The 24,458-nt window shown below is 39.2% G+C and overlaps 1 protein-coding gene across 4 annotated transcripts in view; it reads right to left on the bottom strand.

Annotated features, from left to right (window-relative positions):
• Positions 1–24,458, bottom strand: part of Slc4a7 (solute carrier family 4 member 7) — a 106,788-nt gene that overhangs the window by 15,893 nt on the left and 66,437 nt on the right. For all 4 annotated transcript variants that reach the window (XM_029563516.1, XM_029563519.1, XM_029563520.1 and 1 more), the window contains 6 exons: positions 23,539–23,586; positions 18,879–18,984; positions 15,766–15,927; positions 15,292–15,405; positions 12,979–13,140; positions 12,568–12,819 (listed from right to left, as the gene is read on the bottom strand). In XM_029563516.1, coding sequence (XP_029419376.1) covers positions 12,568–12,819; positions 12,979–13,140; positions 15,292–15,405; positions 15,766–15,927; positions 18,879–18,984; positions 23,539–23,586 — 844 coding nt within the window. The remainder of the gene's footprint in view (positions 1–12,567; positions 12,820–12,978; positions 13,141–15,291; positions 15,406–15,765; positions 15,928–18,878; positions 18,985–23,538; positions 23,587–24,458) is intronic.

Raw genomic sequence — 24,458 nt, 5'->3', positions numbered from 1 at the left:
ATATCAGCTGACTTATCAATGTAAACTATGAAAGTTAGAATAGCCTGGACAAAAGTATTCCCAGTTCTAAATGACCACAGATGCCAACCCAGATTACTTTACCTAGCAAAAATGTCTGTTATAGTTGAAGGGGAAAGAAAAATCTTCCATGACACGAGTAGGCTGAAAGAATACATGCCCCAAACCAGCCCTTTAGAGAATACTTGAAGTAATACAAAGAATGAAAAAAGGAACAACTATACCCAAGAGGCAACAGAAAGAAACTAAAGAATAACTGTGAAAACACAAAATTAGATCACGAATGCAAACAGAAATTAAAATGATGGCAACCAATATACATCTTTTAATAGTAACTTTAAGTAACAATGGACTGAACTCCCCAGACAAAAGACACAGCCCAGAAGAATGGATTAAGAAACAAAATTCATCCTTTTGTTGTCTCACTTCAAAGACAGGTCAACAGAACAAAGAATGAACAGAGAGACATCTGAATTAAATGATACCATACATTAAATGAACCTAACAGACACCTACCAAATATTCCACCCAAGCATCAAAGAACACGCTTTCTATTAAGCACCCCATGGAACTTTCTCCAAAACTGACCACGTACTGGGGCACAAAACAAACCTCAACAAATGCAAATAAAAATTGAAATAATTCCATGCATTCTATCAGACCACAACACAATAAAGCTCAAAATCAACACAAAAGAAACCCTAGTAACCACACAAACTCATGGAGATTAAATAATATACACCTGAATGATGAATGGGTCAAAGAAGAAATTAAGAAAGAAATAAAAGTATTCCTGGAACTAAATGAAAAGGATAATACAACACAACAAAACATCTGGAACACTTTAAAAGAAATCCTGTGAGGGAAGTTTATAGGTCTAAGTGCCTACATTAAAAAAAAAAAATCAGGAAAAGCACAAATAAATGACTTAACATTGCAACTTAAGACTCTGGAAAGGCAAGAGCAAATTAAACTTAAGCCCAGCAGAAATAAAATCAGAGGAGAAATTAATGAAATAGAAACATAACAAAAAAATCAGAGGCGAAATTAGTGAAACAGAAAAAAAGAAAACAATATAACCAATCAATGAATCCAAGAGCTGGTTCACTGAAAACCTAAACAAGATAGACAGACCCTTAGCCCAGAAGACCAAAAGAGCGAGCACCTCCAAATCAGCAAAATTAGAGATGACAGGGGAAACATCACAACAGACACCAGAAAGATCCAGAACATTGTAAGGGAATACTTTAAAAACGTATACACTACTAAATTTGAAAAGCAAAAAGAAATGGATGGATATCTAAAACCATGGGAACCACCAAAGCTATGCCAAGAAGAGATCAACAGTTAAAAAAGACCCATATAAGGAAAATTGAACACATAAGGAAATTGAAACAGTAATATAAAACCTCCCAACTAAAAAAAAAAGCCCTGGGTCAGATGGATTCACAGAATTGTACCAGATATTTAAGATCTACAACCAATATTATTTAAATTACTCAGGAAGATAGAAAGAGGGAGAACTCCCAAATTCCTTCTATGAAGCCAGCATCACTCTAGTATCAAAACCAGGTAATGACACAACCAAAAAAGAAAACCATAGGCCCATATCTTCAATGAACATAGATGCAGAAATTCTCAATAAAATACTTGCAAACCAAATGCAGATGTACAAGAACAACAACAACAACAACAACAACAAATCATTCACCATGATCAAGTAGGCTTTATTCCAGAGATGCAGGGATGGTTCAATATACGCAAGTCAATAAATGTCATAAATCCTATAAAAGAACTCAAAGACAAAAATCACATGGTCATCTCAATGGATGTAGAAAAGGCCTTTGACAAAATTCAGCATGCATTCATGATAAAAGTCCTAAAGGGAATTGGACTGGAGGGAACATACCTCAACATAATTAAAGCTATATTCAACAAACCCACAGCCAACATCATTCTAAATGGAAAAAAACTGGAAGCATTCCCATTAAAATCAGGAACCAGACAAGGATGCCCACTATCTCCACTCCTTTTCAATGCAGTACTTGAAACTCTTGCTAGAGCAATAAGACAAGAGAAGGAAATTAAAGGAGTACTAATTGGGAAAGAAGAGATCAAATTATCCCTTTTTGCAGATAATACAATACTATACCTAAGAGGTCCCAAAAATTCTACCAGAAAACTCCTAGAACTAATCAACATTTTCAGTAAAGTGGCAGGTTACAAAATTAATCTACAAAAATCAGTAGCCTTTCTATAAATATACCAATAGCAAGCAATCAGAGAAAGAGTATATGGAAACCCTCTAATTCACAACAGCCTCAAAAATAAATTAAATAAATAAATAAATAATTAAATAAATAAATAATCTCAGAATAAACCTGACCAAAGATATCAAAGATCTCTACAATGAAAAATTAAATTTCTAAAGAAAGAGATTGAGGAAGACACCAGAAGATGGAAGAATCAGCCATGCTTGTGGATTGGAAAAATTAATATTGTGAAAATAATCATTCTACCAAAAGCAATATATAGAGTCAATGCAATCCCAACCAAAATCCCCAATCATAGAATTAGGAAAAAAATCCTAAAATTCATATGGAAGCACAAAAGACCCCAGACTGCCACAGCAACCCTGAGCACAAACAGCAATACTGGGGGGGATTACTATACCAGATCTCAAACTATACTACAGAGCTACAGTCATAAAAACAGAATGACACTGGCACAAAAATAGACATATTGATCAATGGAACACAACTGAAGATCCAAATATGAGAACATGCAATTTCAGCCACCTGATATTTGACAAATGTGCCAAGAACACACAATGGAGGAAAGACAGCATCTTCAGCAAATGGTGCTGACAAATCTGGATCTCCACCTGTAGAAGAATGAAATTAGACCCTTATTCTTCACCATGTAAAAAAGTCAACTCCAAGTAGATCAAAGACCTCAATGTGAAGCTTGAAACTCTGAAACTGTTAGAAGAAAACATTGGTGTAGGCAAGAACTTTCTAAGTCTGACGATTGCTCAGAATTAAGATCAACAACCAACAAGTAGGTCCTCATTAAACTAAAAAGCTTCTGTACAACAAAAGAAACAACCAAGAAAGTGAAGAGAAAACCCACAGAATGGGAAAGTCTTCACCAGCAACACATCTGACATATGTTTAGCATATGGAATACATAAAGAACTCAAAACAAGGAATCAAGAAAAAAAAATGACCCAATTAAAAGTTGGGCTAAATATCTGAACAGAACGTTCTCAAAAGAAGAAATAAAGATGGCTAAGAAACATCTTAAAAAGCATTCAACATTGTTAGTAATTAGGGAAATTTGAATTGAAAAAAAACCACCTTAAGATTCCATCTTACCCCAGTCAAGCTAGCTGAGATAAGGAGAACAAATGATACCAAATGCTCGTGAGGATGTGGAGAAAGGGGAAAGCTCATTCACTGCTGGTGGGATTGCAAACTTGTACAGCCCCTAAGGAAAGCAGTGTGGAAAACTCTTAGAAATTAAAAATGAACCTACCATACTTCCTTGGCATATACTCCTATTGCAGAGACACTTGTAGAACATGTTTGTTGCTACTCTTTTCACAATAGCTAAGAGATGAAAGCATCCTAAGTGCCCCACAATTGACTAGTGGATAACAAAAACGTGGTATATTTACACAATGGAGTTCTACTCAGGACAAAGAAAGATGAAATGATGAAATTTGCAGGTAAATGGATGGAACTAGACACTGTTATACTAAGTGAAGTAACACAGACTCAGAAAAACAAATGACATATGCTCTACCTCATTTGTAGAGCCTAGCACCAAATCCTTATATGTGAGTATATATCCTGAGACAACTGAAGGAACCAAAAAAATGGAAAATAACCATTTAAGGGAAAGAAGGAACCCAAGAGAGAACAGTAGAAGACAGGTGTTACTAAGGGGTAAATGTATAAAATGGGGGTAGTGAAATGGGGGGGGGTGGAGACAGAGGGCTGTACAACAAACTATAGAGGATAAAGGGGAAGAAAGAGCTCAAGAGGGGTGAGGCTACAGCAGACAGGAATTATCAAGAGAGGAATGAGGAAAATGGGGATAATTTAAATGGGAAGGGTATGGAGGGAGGATTCGCCAGGGAGAGAGGGAGGAGAGATAAATAATGCCTAGCTAATATAAGGGAATCAGTCCAAAAACCTACTGAAAAATATACACACAATATTTCCACGAGTCCATGTGTGTAGCTGAAGGCCATATAACAAGAAACAGTGCCAGACAGGAGAAACCTTCCTTTGAGTGTTGATCAGGGTGATCAAAGAGACTCCCAAAATTATAGAGGCTATTGCCACAGCCCTTGACTGCCTCCTAGAACTTGAAGGTAGGAGGTCTATTGCTGAAGACAGGACATATTTCAGATACAGGATTTGGAAGCAACAGAGCTAGGAGTGACCTGGAAGACACTTCCCTTGAAAGCTAGGTCTCATAGGTTTGGAGAGCACTACAATTTACAGACAAGTAACCCAGTTACCAACCATCAAAGGAGCTTCTTTTTCAACAGACAGAGATTATTACAGAGTTACACACCTGGCCATACACAGAGATTATCTATGAATTGCCCAGGTCTAAGTGGCACATCTAGGATGCAACCTCTACACCCAAGGCTCACAGACTATAGAACAAGGGCTGAAGAGAACACTACTGTATCCTTCAGTTCTCATCAATGAAGCCCTCTCATGCAGCAGAGGGCCAGGAACACAAAAGGTCACAAATGGCCCAAATGTAGAGAGTAAGGGTCTACAGAATGTGGACCCTTGGACAGGTCCCCTATATTGAGGTCCATCCACTCAGGGCTCAGGGACCATTGCTGAAGAGGGGGTGGAAAGATTGTAAGAGCCAGGGAGGAGTGCATGACTATATACAAATAGAGTCCTACAGTCTTCTGGGACCCTTCTCATACGAACCTACAGCAATGGTGACAGCATGCACAAGACCCCTGCAAACTCAAGCAGACAGAAGCCCAGCACAGAACTGTGGAAATGGACAGCAGGCCCCAATCTTAATTGAAGAATTATTGGCAGCTGATTACTGCTGGGTTAGGAAGAGCTGATCTTCTTAAAGGAAGGGACTCTAGATAGGCTGAGTAGACCTAAGTAGATGAACTTACACTGAGGGACTTCTGGGGACACTAATTTGACATGATATGTGTTAGGGTTTAGATCCACAGCAGCCCCGCCCCCTCCCCCTCCCCAACAGGGCCTCAAGGCCCTGAGATAAGCACCCTGGTCAAAAGCAGACTTTTCTGCACCATTTGGCCAGCACAGCAGGTTTCCCTTTTGATCTCAAAAAGGGGGCAGGTTTTAACAGTCCTGCTCTCCTGCTCCCCCTCATCTTTAAAAAAAAAATATCTTCCTGCCTTCTGCACCACCTGAGCCCCCCCCCATAAAAGACCCCAGCGCACAACCTGTGGGCTGACATTTTCCCTACCCCAGAAGGGAATCTGTCCCTGCGAGGCTTCCTTTGCTATAAACTGCTTTCTCCCGATCAACCCAATTCATCTCTCTGCTTCATCTAACAATAGGCCTGAACATAAATGACAAAATGTATGAATTCCAGTTGGGGAGGGGTGTGTGTGTGCTATGGGTGGGTGCCAGTGGGGAAGGGGATATAAAGATATTCAGTATGAAATACAAAAAAAAAAAAAATCAAAAAAAATTTTTTAAATTCTTTCCCTACAGGGAAATAAGATGTGGATAACAAGTTCATTGTTATTTAAACATCTGAGAAGCTAATGTTCCCCAGGCTCTTCATAAAAGTGAGCACACTTAGGTATGAGGAGCAAGGGTACTTCAGTCTGATAGACTAGTTTAAAATCTAGTTACCTTTTTAAACAAAACAGCCTTTCTGTGCTTCAGTTTCTGTATCAGTTGCTATGCCAATTTCATTTCTTCAAATACATAAAAAACTCAAATATGTAGCTGTCACATTACCAGTCTCTAAAGAATTACTAAGTTACTGTTGCCATGGACATCTGTCCAGTGTCAATGTTGTGGAATAACATTTACTAATAACGTCTTTAAAATTCTTGCAGAAATGAGAGTTGCCAAGTCACTGTCCTGGCAGGCCATTGTAGGACCCTGTCCATGAACACCCCATCAGCTTATTCAAAACTACACTCATCTACCTGACTTCTGAAAAGAGGACTGTGTATGGGACAAGACTCAACAGACATGAAAGCCAAGACACTCCAACTAACCAATCTAGTAGGCCTTTTCTAAGTCTGGAAGAAAAAGGTCCCTAGTCCTTATTCTTGGGAAAACTAAAAAGCATTTTATATCCAACAAGCAACTTCAAATGCAAGGGATGAAAAATCAAAATGGAAGTTTCCTAGAAATTAGATATAATCATCAAAATAATCAAAAAGATTTCTGCAGAAGTTCTAATAAGACTGAATGAGTGTAATGATAGGGAAAATGGCACAAACATTTGTCATAAGGGCTAGAATGGACAGCATCTAAGAACAAAGAAGGCCTGAGGGCTGTTTATTCAAGAAATTTCTAACAGAGACAATGGAGAAGAGGATGTAAAAAAGTTCCTAGAGAGGAAGGCCCAGGTTTCTTGAGTCCAGAAACAAGTAGGATAAACAAGAGGCCCTGTGCATCTAACCCCCACATTTTCAGAACACCAGGAGTAAAAAGGCAATTGTGGCAGCTCTAGGAAAGGAAAATGGCAAGCCAAACCACATCTGATTTCTCATAACAAATCTGATTTCTAAAACAATATAAACGAAGATTTTAAGACTCAAAATTAAGGGCTAGAGAGATGGCTAGGCGATTAAGAGCACTGGCTTTCTTGCAGAAGACCCAGGTTCGAATCCCAGCATCACACGGCGGCTAATAACCCTCCATAACATCAGTTCCAGGGGATCTAATGCCCTCATTTGTCCTCTGAAGGCACTGCACGACATAGGTGCAATACATGTAGGCATAAAACTCATAAAATACTAAATAAGTAAATAATGTTTTTAAAAGGCTCAAAATTATTTCAAACCTATACAAGTACAGTCAACTATGGAGCTAAGCTAGGATAAATGAAAGTTTTTGGAAAACTCTGGGACTTTTGAGTAAGTTTATCACTTACAGTACCACATGTGAAAACAAAAAATTCCTTTAGCAGTCCCAAAAAATAAAAAAAGAGAAAATAATATAAGGAAAAGGGGGAGTAACTGGGGATATAACTCAGTGGTGGAATGACTGCCAAAGCACAGGAATCTGGGTTCTATCTCTGCTGCTGCTTCTCCTAACTGCAGAAGAAAGAGGGAGGGAGGGAGGGAGGGAGGGAGGGAAGGAAGGAAGGAAGAAGGGAATCAGAAAAAAGAGAGAATATGTACATACAACTTTTGAAGGGAAGTAAATGGGTAAGAAAATTTACTGGGTCTTGATAATGCTTGTGCTGCTACTTTTCAGGCAGCAAGATTTTGGTGGAATAAAGTATATTTCTACTTCCACACTGGTCAGTAATACTGCTTAGTCTTTGGCAAATATTTATACCAAGATAGCAGTGTTTATGTGTTTCCTGGTTTACATTTTTTAAGTTAACTTACAGAAAAGCATGGAAGGTTTACCATAATTATAGCACAAAAAGTATATGTTAGAAACTATTACAATAGATAAAACCAGAAGTGTTCACCAGCAAGAGAGAAATGTGTCATGAAAGACACTGCCTTAGGGAAGAGGCTCTCTATTCTTTTGGTCTCAAGACCCTTTATATTTCCCCAAATGTGTCTGTTTAAATGGTTTGTGTGTGTGTGTGTGTGTGTGTAATATACACAGAGAAATGCATATATATGTAAACATGTATATATATGAAATTAAAAGATATTTGAAATAGCTTTTATTGAATTAATTTTAAAATAGTAATAGGAATAACCATAAAAAGCTGACATAAAGAACACTGGGTGTGTCTATATGTGTGTGGTGTATGCCTGTATATGTTCATGTGTGTAAGGGTGTGTATACACATGTGTATGTGCATGAATGTGCAGGTCAAACATCAATGTCAGAGGTCTTCTATCAGGCTCCACCTTATCTCTTTGGACAGGCTCTCTCAGTCAATCTGGAGCTTACCAATTAGGCAAGACTACCTGGCCAACAAGCTCTAGAGATACACCTGTTTTCACTTCCCTGGTGCCAGGATCACAGGCATGCACCACTTTGCCCAGATTTTTAATGGGTGCTGCGGGTCTGAACAAGTCTTTGTGCAAACACTTTACAAACCGAGTCAGTCCCAGGAACACACTTTTATAAAAAATTATAATTTCCAAAACAAAATAAAATTAAGAAAGAATAGCACTGCTTTACATTTTTTTACATCTCTTTACCAGGTGGCCTAACAAGAGAAACTAAAGTCTTCAACTTTTATCTGTAACTAATTTACAACGACATGCTGTTTTGGACAACATATGAAAAACCTGCCTCTCACAGTTACAGTTATGTAGCCCTTGGAAGGTAAGACACTGGTAGACTCCTAAGAGGTTGTCAGAGACCTCAAGTCCTTCGGGTAAACTTTGAGGTGCTCTAGGAAAAATAATTGAACCTAAACATTAACTAAATAAATAAAAATATAAAAATACTTAAAGCTACAGCCAGGCGTGGTGGCATACACCTTTAGTCTCAGCACTCAGGAGGCAGAGGCAGGTGGATCTCTGTGAGTTCAAGACCAGCCTGGTTGACATAGTGAGTTCCAGACCAGCTGGAGCTACAGGGAGACCCTGTCTCAAAAAGACCAAAAAAAAAAAAAAAACAAAAAAACAAAAACAAAAACAAAAAACCTTAAAGCTATAATGATGGTAACTATCAGAATAACTTTTTACTTATATTTATTCGTGTGTGTGTGTGTGTGTGTGTGTGTGTGTGTGTGTGTACATGCATGATGATGTGGATGTGGAGGTCAGAAGAAAACTGTCAAGAGTCAGTTATCTCCTTCTACCATGTGGGTTCTGGGGACCAACTCAAGTTGCTTTACTTGGTTGGCAGTAAACACATTTACCAGCGGAGTCATCTCATCAGCCCTTTAACTTTGATACAGGGGCCCACAATGTAGCCAAGGCAAGGCCTCAAATTTGCAGTAATTCTTTCTCAATAACCCCACCTGCATCACCCTACCTAAGTAAGTACTAGGATTATATGCATGAGCCACCACACCCAACTACTAAGAATAACTTAATAAAGTTGAAGGCTGGAGAGATGACTTGGTGAGTGAAAGTACTTGTTTTGCAAGCCAGATGACCTGAGTTGAATCTCCAGAACCCATGGTCGTAGAAGGATAGAACTGACTCTTGAAAGTTGTCCTCTGACCTCCATACTCACGATATGGCATGTGTGCACCTGCACACATGCATGGGAGCACGTGCACACACACACACACACACTTTTTCTAATTAAAAAAAAACATGGAGATTTTCACTTTAGAGCTTTCTGTATGTTCTAGCTGAGTTCCTCTATTTATATGCAGCATTTAATCCATCAGAAATTTAGAAACTACTTTCTGTGGCATATGCCACAATGTAGCAGTGCCTGAACAAAAAAAAGTCTAACTCCTGGAATCATTTAAACCAAAAGTGAGCCCAATCTGTGTTCAGAAATGTTCCTTTCTTATTTCTCCCAGAACTGTTATTTGAACAAAAGAATTTCATCACGACTTCAGCTGAGCCTGATCGATCGCCAAACATTGTGACAACTGGGCTTTTTGATGGTTGTGTTCTCTGTATTTTTTTAAACAGTACAACTAGCATGATATCTGAAAAAAACGAGGAACTTTGCCTTCTATTTTTTTTTTTTTAAACGTATATGAGTGTTTGCCTGCATGTATATATCTGTATCACCTACATGCCTGGTACTGCCCATTGAGGCCACAAGAAGGTGTCAGAACTCCTGGAACTGGAACTACAGAGTTCTGGGCTACCATCAAGAGCTGGGAACCAAGCTCTACAAGAGCAGCAAGTGCTCTTAACCACTGAGCCATGAGAGACCCTAGGAACTAGGTAGAAAGAACAGACCCAGAACAGCATACAAAACCACAAAAGTTATCAACCTAAGCCCGTATGTTGTTTTGCAACATGCACTATGGACAATTCGTTGTTTTCAATGTCACAATAATGTTTTCACAACATACAGGTATATATACATTATTCTGGGCCAGGCTCCCAGCACCCACATGGTGGCCAACAGCGATCTTTAACTCCAGTTCCAGGGATCCAATGCTCTCTTCTAGCCTCTGTGGGCACTGCACACACACAGTGCACTTACATACATGCAAGCAGACCACTCATACACTTAAAATACAAATAAATTATTAACAACTTAAAAAACAGCTGGGAATGGTGGCACATGCCTTTAATCCCAGCACTCTGGAGGCAGAGGTAAGCAGATCTCTGTGAGTTCAAAGCCAGCTTGGTCTACATAGTGAGTTCCAGGCCAGTTGGGGCTCCAGGGAGTCTCTGTCTCAAAAAAAAAACAACAAAAAAAAATTAAAAAACAAAAAATGATTAGACAGGCATGGTGAAACATGCCTGTAATCCCAGCACCTGGGAGGCAGAGACGGGAGGATCTCTGTGAGACTGAGGCCAGCATGATCTACACAGGCCAGGTGGGGGCCTGCGAGCAACCCTGCAAAGACTGCTCAGAGAGGAAGCGAGCAGGGCAAGGCTTGGCTTGTTCTGAAAACCTCCCGACTGGCTAAAGGACATTTCCCGGTCTCCTGGGACTTGTGATCTGAGCATGATCATCGCTGATGTCTATGGGACTCTGCCCATGTGGCGGGTTGACCTTTAAGCCGATTGGATACATTTGGGATGGGATTTTGGGGGGGGGGGTTCAAACTGCAGTTTTTGCCTTTATAAGCTCTGTGACACCTGCAATAAACGAGTTCCTGCTTGACGAGACTCCCTGTCGCATCTGACTGTCCTCGGCAAGGAGGGCTAGTGGAACAGGTGGACAGCGCATCCCTTTTTCCCTGCTCTCCTGTGTGGGTGGCTTCTTCAGAGAGGTCTGCAGGCCGGGTCTGCTCCAGCCCGGATGCCCCCACAAAGTTTAAAGCTATAGGCTAAGCTTAAGCTTAGCTATGCTTAGCTTAGCTTGTAAAAGTTAATTATTGGGGCTGGAGGGATGGCTCAGCAGTTGAGCACTGTCTGCTCTTGCAGAGGACCCAGGTTCAAATCCCAGCACCCACATGGTGGCTAATAACCATCTGTAACTCCAGTTCCAGAGACTCCAAAGTCCTCTTCTAACCTCCTCAGGCATTGCACAACATGGATGCACTTACACACATGCAGGCAATACACTCAGACACATAAAAAAAAAAAAGTCCATAAGTTATAAGAAAAGATATATAAAGTTCTAAGAACCCAAGTCCTAGTGAGATTTTCCTAAAGCATAGCTAAATTTAAATAAGCTGATTACACAGTAGGAAGGCAGACTGAACAGACAGCATTCAATGATCTCAATATATAAGATTAACTTTAGTTGCAAAGAATAAGATAGGAAGCATTCCCACAACTTTCAAGACTTAAAGGGCAAATTTTCAAAGAGCTTTAAAAGGTCCCTTGATCCCCAGAACATTCCATAAAATATTTCACTTATCTTGAAGCACCTTTAAGATACACTTAGTACTATAGTACAAGTGCCTGTTTACCTATCAGTTTCATCAGAAGATTATGACCATCCCATAAGTGGACAATACCGTATCCTATTTATCACTGTCTCCTGGTGCTGAACAGGCAGTCTACAGATACTTGGTCCAGTAGGTGGCTGGTAGGTAGGTGGCTAAAGGAGCCCAAAGAAGTCCAACATTTAACGATAACTTTTTAAAAGCTAATGCATATGTCTCTTCCCTAATTTATAAATAGTATGTCTTTATTCAACCATTGTCTTTACAACAAAAATAATGAAATACCAAAAATAAAAAATAGAGCTGGGTTTTATATGCCAAGTAGAAAGTTCAGATTACTTACATTTGTAACATAATTATTTTAATGACTAGATTATATAGAAAGCATACTGTAAAGTCTAGATGCAAGGAAAATGTATTTAATATAATTTCTTATATGTTTTATTAGTAGCATTGCTTTTATTTTTCTAGTGAGTGCTTACTACTTTTATTTCATTCAGTGTATCAAGAAAGAACGCCTAAGTTCATAAACTGTACTTCTTTTGTATTTTGGCCAAAAACCAATTTTCTTCCATCTTTTAATATTCCTATATTATGCCTACAAAATTCCAAGTATATTCTTTCATTTTAAACAATCATTAACTCCTTCCAAAACTATAACCTTTAATTAATGGACCCATCTATTTATGAAATGCTTATTATACTAAAAACCTTGCCAAATAGTTACCTCCAAAATTATATGAATTTTAAATTACAAGGGGAAGACTGATTTTATATATTCACACATATTTTAATGTTTAATTTTCATACAACAAAGTATGAATCTTAGATAAGATTTTTAAAAAGATAAGATTTCAAAATGCTAACATGAAGAGAGTTTACCTTTAGTATTGAAGTCATGAACACAGAGAGGCCCATCAGGACAAAAATTATCAGCCCCGTAACCCGCTGTTCACGAATTCCCAAAAATTTGGGCTGTTCCCCTGGAGCAGAACATTCAGATTCAACTTTTAAGCTGTTGACATGACTTATAGACAACACTGTTGCAGCCACGAACCACGGAAGGCCCATGATAGAGCAGACGCCCAACATGACACCGACCATGAGCAAGTCAAGGTGATAGCCAGCTCCCTTCTGAAACGGGAAATAAACACTTGTAAATCTAGGCAGTACCTTCATGTTAAAATTCTGAATTATTAAGAGAGCGGGAAGAAACTAATTTTCATCTTACAACTTTTAATTCTAATTATTAAGGGAACATCTCAAACCCTTAAAGTCGTCTTACAGAATTACCTTCAGTTTGTGTTCCTTTCTGTTGATGATTACAGCTGTGATTTGTTGGTCCATAAAGATGAGAATGGTACAAAGCAGAGCTGGAACTGCTGCAATCAGTAAGGTCCACCAAGGGTTGTTTCCCAGTGGGCATATGATCCAGCCCCTTTCTGAATGAGTAGGCTGTTAGATAAAAGAGGAAAAACTTCATTCTGAACTAAATTTCTACAGTACAGAGTGGGTTTATTCTAAGAAATGCAAAAAGATTGTAAAAATCTGAACTAACTCTTAAGATGTAAGGTGAATTATTGCAGATAGTCACAGAAATTCCTTCCAAGCCTACAAGCATACCCTGTCCTAGGGTTCATCCACTCTTCCCATTTAGAGGTAGAATCTACTTCACTTCCCCTTGAACCGAAGTTGATCTTGTAACTTCAAACAGAGTAAACATGTATGGTCTTCAAATCATGACTTCAAGAAACTTTGCAGCTCCTTTAACCCTCTCAAAGTCCTGAGATGACCGTGGTGTCAAATAAGCCTACGTAACCTTTCTTGAGAGCAAGATACAAAGCAGTAGGAGAGCAGGAAAGAGAATGACCACCACCCTAGCAGTTCCAACCCCCTGAGCTGTGTCTCCAGGCAGGTGGATGAGGCAAGACTAACCCCACCAAAGTACAAGAATACTACAGCCGTGAAAATGATGAGACCACATCCTACCCAGCAGGCCCAAATGCCAAAGAATTATAAACAGAGGGCTCCTGTTAGAGACTGGTATTTTTTGTTTTTGTCTTTTTTTTCGGGGGGGGGGGTATGCAGACATAGGGTTTGTGAAGTAGCCCAGGTTAGCTTCAAACTCACAAACTTCCTGCCTCAACTTCTCCAGTTCTGAGATTACAGACAGGCATCTCAGCACCAGACTGTTTTGAGGAGGTTTGTCCTGCAGAGACTAGACACATGAACTAGAGCATCATGTAATGTGGACTTACACACTCCAGACATAATGAAATAAATCTTTCCTGGACCAACCCCAAAAGTACCTTGTGTAAGATTTCTGCAATTAGTCACAGCAAAGTTGGTACTGAGTCAGAAGTGGCACAAAGACTACTGAAAAACTCTGGCACCTTTCCAGAGATTTAACTAGGGTCTTGCTGCAGCTTTTATAAATTCAGTTTAGATTACTTCTATATAAAGGAATAGAGGATGCTTTCTTTTTCCCTGTTCCTCTAAGAGAACAGCTATTCTGGGTACTGCATTCACTCTTTGATGGACTTTGATACTTTTCTTAAATATGCTCATTCATCCCTTTATGTGATATCTTTTGTCTGTATGTGGCAGTGGGAGGGCGAACACATGTACCTTTGTGTGCACATTGAGGCAAGAGAAGGACAAGTGTCCTACTCTGTTACTTTCCACACTATTTCTTTGAGGCAGGGTCTCTCACTGAACTTGGAAGCTAGGCTGGTAGCCAGAGAGCTCCAGCAATCCTCCTGTCTCTGCCATCCATAGTGCTGAGGGATTATAGGCACATGTGCCAACCATACCCAGCTTTTTATGTAGGTGTTGGGATCCAAACTGGGGTCCTCATGCTAGTGTAGCAAGCACTCAAGCTCTTCAGCCACTACAGTATCATTTTTCATGTGAAACATCATTTTTCCTTTCAAAGCATCAGCTCTTCAGAGACTACATACACTTTGGAGAATTTTACATATGAGTACACTGTATTCCTATCATTTTCACTCTTCTCTCACCTTTCCAGCTCATTGTGTCCCTCTCATACCCCTTCTCAAATTCATGACCTCTTCTGTAAGTATTGTTTTTACACTTACATTTACACACACACACACACACACACACACACACACCCCTCCCTCCCTACCTACCTTGCTGGGTTCAATTAGTGCTGCTTTTATATACATGGGGTTAGAGCAGGCCACTTAGGCTTGGGTAACCTTTAAGGAGGCTCATCTCTGGGGAAAAGTGATTCTCCCTCTCTCAGCGACTACTAACTGCCTGTAGTTCTTCCACTAGGGGTGGAGCCTCTGACCTATCCCCCATCCATATGTGCATGTGAACTGGTGTGGTGTTGTGTACATCTTCTCCAGGCAATCATATCGTTCAGACGCAACATCCATGGCATATCCAGAAGATTAATCATGCAGGAGTCTTCCCGGTCCTCTGGCTCTCAAAAACTTCCCATTCTCTCTTCTATAGTGCTCCCCAAGCCTTAGTCAAGGGCTGACTATATGCATTTTTAATGTAACTACTTAAAGAGGCAGTTTCTTGCTTCAAGTAGTTTGGTATTTCCAAGAAAGAATCATTTGTTTTAATCCTTACCTTAAATTTCTCAGGAACATTAAGTTTAGGAGATGGAACTCCTACAAAGTAGTCAATTACAACCATTATTACTATTGTGATAAATACAGCAAAGTCACTGATTGTCGATCGCACCTATGGTAGAGGGATTACATTAATATAAACACAGAATTACTTCCTGTCTTTTCGAAATAATTCATGTCTTTCACATGAAATGTCACTAATGTGTAGATGACATTTTTAATAATTAACAGTGTCACTAGATATATCTATATCCAATTCTTCCCTAAATGGTGAGAAATAAGTCACAACTAACCTACTGTTTCTCAAAGCACTATTATCTTCCTCCTGTGAACAGACATGTAATACATTTTTTTTTTACTAAAAAAGTTTCTTTTAGACTGTTTAGCACAAAGTACTAATCTTAAACAATAAATTGCTTTAAAGTAAATCATGAAAATGAAATAACATGAATATTATCAAAATTTCAGTTACCTTGGTAGGAAAATATCGCTTGGTCTTAAACTGCTTGAGGAATGAAGACAGAAAAAACGTTGTGAAAAACAAGATGACACACCAGAAGAACACATCTGGAGTGTAAGGTCCATGAGGACTACAAGCTGATCCTAGGAACACACCACGGTAGGTTTTACACTCCTAGAAGGGGCAGGGGGGAATGAGGTAGAGGAGATTTTCAAATATCCAATAAAGCATTCATGAAGATATTTGATTCTAGGATGTCAATTTTACGTTCTACTCAGAAAGCCACCGCTAACTACACCACATCAAGAAATAATATGATTTGTCCATCAAAATCACTGAAATGGAATATCTCACCAACTTTCTCCTTTCTTTCAACTGCATGTTACTTTAGAGAAAGGGGCATAATGAGTACTAACTGTGAAATGCTTCCTCTGCATTCCTGCATGGCCGTAACTGCACTGTCTTTCATTCACTTTTAATATGTGGTTTAAGTAAAAGCAGCGGTCATAAAATTACTACTGTGGTCTTTACAATGTTGAATGGAAAATTCTTAGAGTGATACCTTAAAAGACAAATGGAGCTGGGTATGGTAAAATCACACACACACACACACACACACACACACAAGTCTAATCCTATCTCATGGGGTAAGGCAGGAGAATTAATAATTGCAAGTTATCCTCTGACCTCCACCTCTATATGCATGTAATCAATCATAATAATAATAATAATAATAATAATAATAATAAAAAGCAGGAAAATGAAAGGCGGTTGAGTTAGCTCTAAATGACAACCTGAGATTGAAGACATGGTCTTGCTGGGCAAATGCCTGAGTATCTCCAGCACTCAGGAGGCAGAGACAGGTGGATCTCTGTGTGTTCAAGGTTAGCCTGGACTACATAGCAAGTTTCAGGCCAGCCAGAGATACACAGTGAGACTCTTATCTAAAAAAAAAAAAAAAATACACACACACGCACACAAAATGAAGTCAGTTCTTTAATATAAAACAATCACAAAAATCTATTGACTTGACTTTCCTTTGGGGGCAAAAGAATGAGTGACAGGTATAGAAGTTAACAAAGGCACTAGCTTCTCAAGTCCTCCTTCACCTTACTGGTAGTCCCAGCAACTGTAACCCATATTAAGAAAAACAAAGCAAAATAAACAAAACCCCTCAAGGTTAGAGAAAAACAATCTATTAGTAAACCTAATCTAGTCCAAGGATGGTAGAATGAAAAGCTACCAAAACCACTAAACATGGATTTTTCTTAGTTTTGCTTTTTGTTCTGCTTTTTCTTTTTCCTCTGTTTCTAGGGATTGAACTTGGGCTATGCACACGCTGAGCAGGTACTCTACCATTTGGTGGCACTCTCAGTCCCTAATGTGACCTTCCTGACATCAAGAAAACATACAGCTAAGATACACAGCAATAACAAAGCATCCAGCCCATCATGAAATAAATTCTTTAAGCAAAATCAATTTTATTCTAACACTTCAATTAAATATACCTCTTCCATAACAAAAATAACTTTTAAAATATAAAATCGTAAAGCATGAACCTAAGTTGGATACAGATTGGTACTGTTTTAATTAGCCATTGTCAGAATTTTCTGTGATGGAAATGTTATATATCTGCACTGTTCAATTCAGAAACCAGTAGTCATATGAGGCAACTGGGTGCTCTGAGTGTGGCTAGTTAACCAAAAGCCCAAGTCTTTTTGGAAGATAAGCTCTCACTCTGTCGTACAAGTTGTCATCATATTCACAGGCTGAATGCCAGCACTATAGGCATGCACTGCCATGCCTGGTTTTAAAATTAAACTTTTCACAATTAATTTAAACTTAGACACATTAGTGCATTATTGTATACTGTGTGGCATAAGTTTAAATTACTAACAGGAAAAAATTACAGATGATTATTTTTCAAGTAACATAGTTAGGGAATCACTTTCATTTTTATTAAAGGAATAATCAGGCTGGAGAGATGGCTCAGTGGTTAAGAGCACTGGCTGCTCTTGCAGGGGATCAGGCACCCACATGACAGCTGAAAACCGCCTATAACTCCAGTTCCAGGGGATCCAACACTCTCTTCTGACCTCCATGGGCACTGCACAACACAGGTGCACTTATACACATGCAGGCAATACACTATTACACATAAAAAAATAAGTAAAGTATTTCATAAAAGAAAGAAAGAATCTGTAGTCATTTTCATAATTCAATACCAGAGAATGTCAGGGGATCTCAGTTTTAATTCTGACTGTTAGCATTACTTTACATTCTTTGCCTAACTTCAACCTTGTATCACTTACATACCAAGTATTAGGGATGTTGTAGGGTTAGAACACTATTTCCCAATGTAAACATATAATATTCAGCATTCAGCATGGCACATGTTCATAACACACTTTAGCCCCTTTTCCTTCTAGCTTTCTCACTGCTTGAATTAGTCTCACCTCTACAAGGCGAGGTTCATAAGTAAATTCACATCACTCTGTCACTCTGTTTTGTATTATTTTCAGACATGTTTTCACTCCACAGCCTAGACTGGGCTCAAGCTCAGGGCAATCTTTCTGCCTCAGCCTCCTAAGCACTGTAATCACAGGCATGAGCAGTGACACCTGTAACTTACAACTTTCTAGTAGTTCTATGCTGGTAGTAAATATCATCAATGTCCATCTCTCATACTAGTTCCATTATTTTCAGTCTATGGTGCCTAGTGCTCGACACCAAAAAAAAAAAAAAAAAAAACAAACAAACAAAAAAAAATGGTGATTCGTTCTAGTCTGGTTCTATAGCCTGGGCACATCCAATGCAGAATACAGAATAAAAAAAAAAAAAAAAAAAAAAAAAAAGAATAGAACAACATATTTTTTAAACAAACTATATATTCATTTTCAAGCAAAAAAGTCAAATAAAATCAGAAAAAGCTAAGGCAAGCTGGACATGGTGGGAGGTTGAGACAGGAAGACTGCTTCTAGTTGCAGTAAGGCTTGGGCTATGGTGTAAAACCATCTCATAAAAAATAATAATAATCAACAATAACAAGAAAAAAACAACAGGAAAAGGCACAGAGCCAGAATGTTATGATATTTACAAAATCCTTTACTTCCTAATATACTTACAGAAACAGTAAGGTTTCTCCAGGAAATACTGTGTGCTGTCATGTTCTCTCTCTTCCACAGCTCCACAGTTTCATTGCTAGGGTTGGAAGGCTCAGCACATACACATCTGAGAAATTGGAACAGGAAAAATTTTAAGAATGCTACATTTCATGCTCATTATTTTTCTAAGTCAGTTGCACAATAAGGCAACATTTAACTTCTCAGCATTTCTTCCATGTAATTAAACATGGAGAGAAGAAAGTAAAAATAGAAGGCAGAAGCAGGAGCATCCCAAGTTTGTGATCAAGCTGGTCTACATAGGGAGCTGCAGATCAGCTAGAGCTACACAGGAAGACCTGTCTTGAAAACACAACCAGGGAGGGGGAGGAGGAAGAAGTGAAGAAAGAGGAGAAGAAAAGATGGGAAGGGAGGAAAGAAGAGAGAAGAAAGGGGAGGGAGGGGACAGAAGAGAGAAGTGAAAACTCATGACAAACAACCAAATGGTTGATATATATGTATGTATATATGTATATGTATGTGATATTAAACAAATACAATGGTCAGTAAAATAGTTATTTAAAAGCACTAGATGGATATGGCTTCAGGGAAGACTATATCTTCTTTAAACAGATACTATCATGTTTATTAAGACTGTTTACTACTAACTCTTATCTCCTTGTGCTCTACAGGCCTTAGTATTACTGTCTCCTGGTGTCCAAACAACCAAACACTCCCAACAAAATTCACAGCACTATCACCCTTCTCATGCTCATCCTTTATGACCATAAGGGTCACTCTGAGCACAGAGTGTTGTACAACCTATAATCTCAGCATCGTGGAGGTTGAGGCAGGAGGATGAAGCTACACAGCCAACTTGAACAGAAGAAAAGAAACACTTTTTTGTTTTTCTTGTGGTAATGGAGTTAGAACCCAGAGTTTTATGCATGACAAGCCAAGTGCTTTATTACTACCTATATTCCTAGGCCTTAAAGAATCATTCATTTTTTTCAAAAACAGATTTATTTATATTTTATGTATATGAGTGTTTTGCTTGCATGTATGTATGTGTACCATGTGCATGCTTAATGCCTGTGAAGGCCAGAAGAGGGAGTCAGATCCCCAAGAACTGAAGTTACTGATGTTTGTGAGCCACCATGTTGGTGCTAGGAACTGAATCTGGGTCCCCGCAAGAGCCCCAAATGCTGTTAACTGCTGAGTCTTCTTTCTAGCCTCCAAGACTCATTCTTCAACAAGTAAATAAAACAGTTTTTCATCAGAACAGGACCAGGAGATTCTTAAGATCAGAGAGTTCAGTTCATATCCAGAACTATTTCAAATGCCTTAAAAAGCCTAGAAACACAATCAAAGAAACCTCTAAAAGTGAATTTTAAAATAAAAAGTAGAATCAAACCTGAGAAAAGGCAAGAAGATGGATTTGGAGTCCACTCCGGCTCTATCATTTACTAGCTCATTGATGTAAGGCAAGTTTTAACCACTGACAGCTTCAGTTTCTTCACACCCCAGTAGGACTAAGGTATTAACACTATGAAATGAATGAGGCAACAAGAACACAGCACATGCAATATGCTCACAGACACATGCTGTTCATAGCACTTACTGTTATCTAAAATGAAACTTAAAAAATATTGGCTGGCACTTAACAGTGAGAAACTCCAGCATTTAAGAGCAAAGAAGAAAGACACAAGAGAGGTGCCACATACGAGACTAGGGATCAAAGTGTCTAATGTTCTCAACAGGTCAATGTCCTGCAGTAATTTTCATACTCCTTCCTACTTTGTCCATCAAGCTGAGAATGTGCAAGGAAGGTAGCAGGGGAAGAGAGAAATATGGGGGAAGGGAGGAGGACAGGAGTCTGGGGCTTAGTTCCAATAAAGAGAATGGTCCATTTGTCTTTTTTGTTTGTTTTGATTTTGTTTTGATAGTCTGTTGTGGTTCAGATTAGAATCAAATTCTCTCAATGCTGGCCTTGAACTCCTGATCAAGTGCTAGGATTACAACATGCTACCACATCCAGACTGCCATTTTCTACTTATTTTTAGAAGTTATTATTTACTTATTTGGGAAGGGAGATAGCGTATGCCACTGTACATGTGTAGAGACTAGAGGATAACCTTTGAGAGCTGGTTCTCTCCATAAGGTAGGTCTTGGAGACTGAACTCAGATGGTCAGTCTCAGTACCAAGCACTTTCACCTGCTGAACTGTCTCTCTGACCCACTTTTAAAATTTTTATTTATTTTTACTTTATGTGTATGTGTGTTTAACATTCATGTATGTGAATGTACCATGTCATGCAATGCCAAGAGAGGCCAGAAGATGGCATCGGATTCCCTGGAACTAGAGTTACAAGTGATTGTTAGCCACCATGTGGTGCTGGGAATCAAACCTGGATTCTCTGCAAGCGCAGCCAGGGCTCTTAACCACAGAGCCATCTCTCCAGCCCCTTGCCCACTTTTAGTATTTTGATGATCACATTCCTTCTTGTAAGTCAATGGAATGGAGTATTTATATCACACATGATTGCTAGATAGCAAATATGGGCATCTTAGATATATCTGATTTTAACAACCTATTTAATCTTTTATTGTACATATCTCCAACTTTTTGTTACTACACATTAACTTTTCAAATCCTATTTTATCCTAAAGTTTAAATGAATATGAAATGTCCTAAAATTCTCCTTAATCAGAATTTCCAGTAAATATTACCAAGCTTTAAAAATATTAATCATGGGTTGGGTATACTGGCACATGCCTTTAATCCCAACACTCAGAAGGCAGGCAGCTATCTGTGAGATGGAGGCCAACCTGGTTTACACAGAGATTTCCAGCTGGAGCTGCAGAGACCCTGTCTCAAAAGATAAAAAATGCTAATTATCATGGCCTTCGAGATAGCTCATCTGGTAAAGATGCTTTGCTGCTCAAGTCTGGCAACTTGAATCTGATATCCAGAAACCACAAACTGGAAAACCAACTCCACAAAGTTGGTCTGACTGCCACCTGCAGGCTACATGGGCTCCCCTCCACATACACACAAATAATAACTTAAAAAATATTTATCAAGCTGGACGTGGTGGCGCACGCCTTTAATCCCAGCACTCAGGAGACAGAGGCAGGAGGATCCCTGTGAGTTCAAGGCCAGCCTGGTCTACATAGTGAGTTCCAGGACAGCTGGGGCTACAGAGAGACCCTATCTCAAAGAGACAAAAAAAAAAAAAAAAAAAAAAAAAAAAAAAAAAATTTATCAGTGAAAGACTGGGGATATAGTTCAGTAGAACAGGCCTACCAAGCACAAAGTCCTGGCTTCTATGCCCAGTACCACAAAAAAATTATGTCATGCCTTCCTTAGCAATAGTATATCATAATTGGAAGGATAAAATAAATAGCATGGCCATGTACAAGGAGAGCAGGTACATTTGTTGAATATTCCATACTTTTCAAAAACAATAATATAAAACGTGATGTAGGATATATAAAAAGTATGCTCAATATCCTTCTATATACCTAAGATTTGGTTAAAGAACATAAGCAAATACACAGAACAAAGATTGCCAATCTATTTAAACTGGCCAGTCCAACTCAAGCAGAAGACCACACACATGCGCGCACACACACACACACACACACACACACACACACACACGAATAAGTCACTTCAGTTATATTAGTTTCCTTTCCTGCTACTATAATACAATGTGTCAACAAAAGCAATGCAGAGGAGAAAGGGTTTGTTTTAGCTCACAGTTCCAGGTCCTTCATTCCAAGGAAGTCACAGCAGTAAGAGCTGGAAGCAGCAGCCAGTCAGACTGACTGTATCCACAGTAAAGAGGCAGGAAGTAACTAATACACGCTTTCATATTAGAGTTCAGCTTTCTGTACCCTTAAACAGTACAGGATCCCCTGCCTATGGGAATAGGTACCACCCACAGTGGGAGGAACTTCCTACCTCAATTAACGTAATCAAAATAATCCTCCACAGACATGCTCTCTGGTCACCCTGATATAGACAGTCCCTTGAAGGTGAGTCTTGATTGTGTCAAGTTCACAATTAAAACCAACCACCACAGTAAACAAAACTGAATGAACTTGACTAACTAGAATTATATCCCTGAATGCTTTCACAAAATTCCACCTGAAATATGTCAAGTATTCTAGAGCTACATGGTAAGGTATAGCCAGTACAGTGAATATCACACTGCAAAAATTCCATTCCTTCTCTCCCTCCCTACCTTCTACCTCTTCTCCTTTCCTTTCCTCCTCTCCCCTCCCTTTGCATACAGTCCAAGCTGACCTTGTAGAAATTCTCCTACCTCAGCTTCCTGAGCACTGAGATTAAAGATGTGCACCACCAAGTCCAACTCTCAAAATATCCATTTTCTTAGGCTCTAACATCACATATACATATGTAAATGTATATGTGTATATGTGTGTGTCTGTGTATAATATGTATGAATGTTTTGCCTCCATGTATGTAAGTGTACCCATGTGTGCAATGTCTGTGGAGGCCAGAAGAGGGCATAGGATCACAGGAACTGGAGTTACAGATGGGTTGTTAAATGCCTCCTGGTACCTCTCCAAGAGCAGCCAGAGCTTTTAACCACTGAGCCATCTCTCCAGCCCCCCAAAATATACTTTAACATAAGGAAGAAATAGGAGCACTTACGCATAGCTGGTCAGTAGATCCGAGCTATTGTGAGTATTAAATGCATATGTTTTTCCTAAATGAAAGAGCTTCTCCAAAGCCTCATAGATGAATATAATACAAATGAGAGGTGCCAACGCTTCTTCTGTGAACCCAGTAATGTAACACACAAGGCTGCTTGCATCTGCTGCACCCAACACAGTGCACAAGAAAGAAGTCCAAAGACCAATACTGGTTCTTAATGACAAATAGGAAAGGTGATAATCTCTACAGAATTTAAATAAAATTTTTGCAAACACTAGGACCGGACCTGTGCTCCCCAGTATTGTTAGAGGTTGCCCAGCAAACAATGAATGGGCAATCCCAGTCCATGATGCTCCAAAAAGAAACTCTACTGCACGTATTCTGCCTTCTGTAGCTTCTCCAAGCAGTCCTCCAAAAGTGACTGCAGGAGACATACACGCACAGTATAGGAAAAGAATCGAGGCCAGGCACTGCAGTTTCCCATTGACCTTAATAACAGGGCATGGTAACACCAAAAGCTGCCCTAAGGAATCTCCTGCCTTCCAGATATAATCTTCATTACCACCATTGTGGAGAACAAGTCCAATTTCCCCCTGGTAGTCTGGGTCAATCACCCCTCCTAATACTGGTATTCCTTTCTTAGCCTGCTGTGTTAAGGGCATCAGAAGCCCAAAGTGTCCAGGGGGAAGTCTTAGCTTCCAGTTCAATGGAATGTTTATTGTCTCTCCTGACAGAAGCACTCCCTCCTCTGGAACCAAAACACCTAAGCCAGCAGAGTGCAAAGTCAAGGGTACAGGAAGCAAAAATTTTCCTAGTGAGTCACCAGGGGTGATAGTGAGTGGAATCATTCCCACTTCCACCCCTTGATTCCTGGACCCATGAATCCTGGCTATAGGAGAAACTGTACCATATATTGG

The sequence above is a fragment of the Nannospalax galili genome, unplaced genomic scaffold (genome assembly GCF_000622305.1).
Source record: "Nannospalax galili isolate Female #2095 unplaced genomic scaffold, S.galili_v1.0 scaffold215, whole genome shotgun sequence".
Classification (NCBI taxonomy): domain Eukaryota; kingdom Metazoa; phylum Chordata; class Mammalia; order Rodentia; family Spalacidae; genus Nannospalax; species Nannospalax galili.
This window is presented reverse-complemented; position numbering and strand designations above follow the sequence as displayed.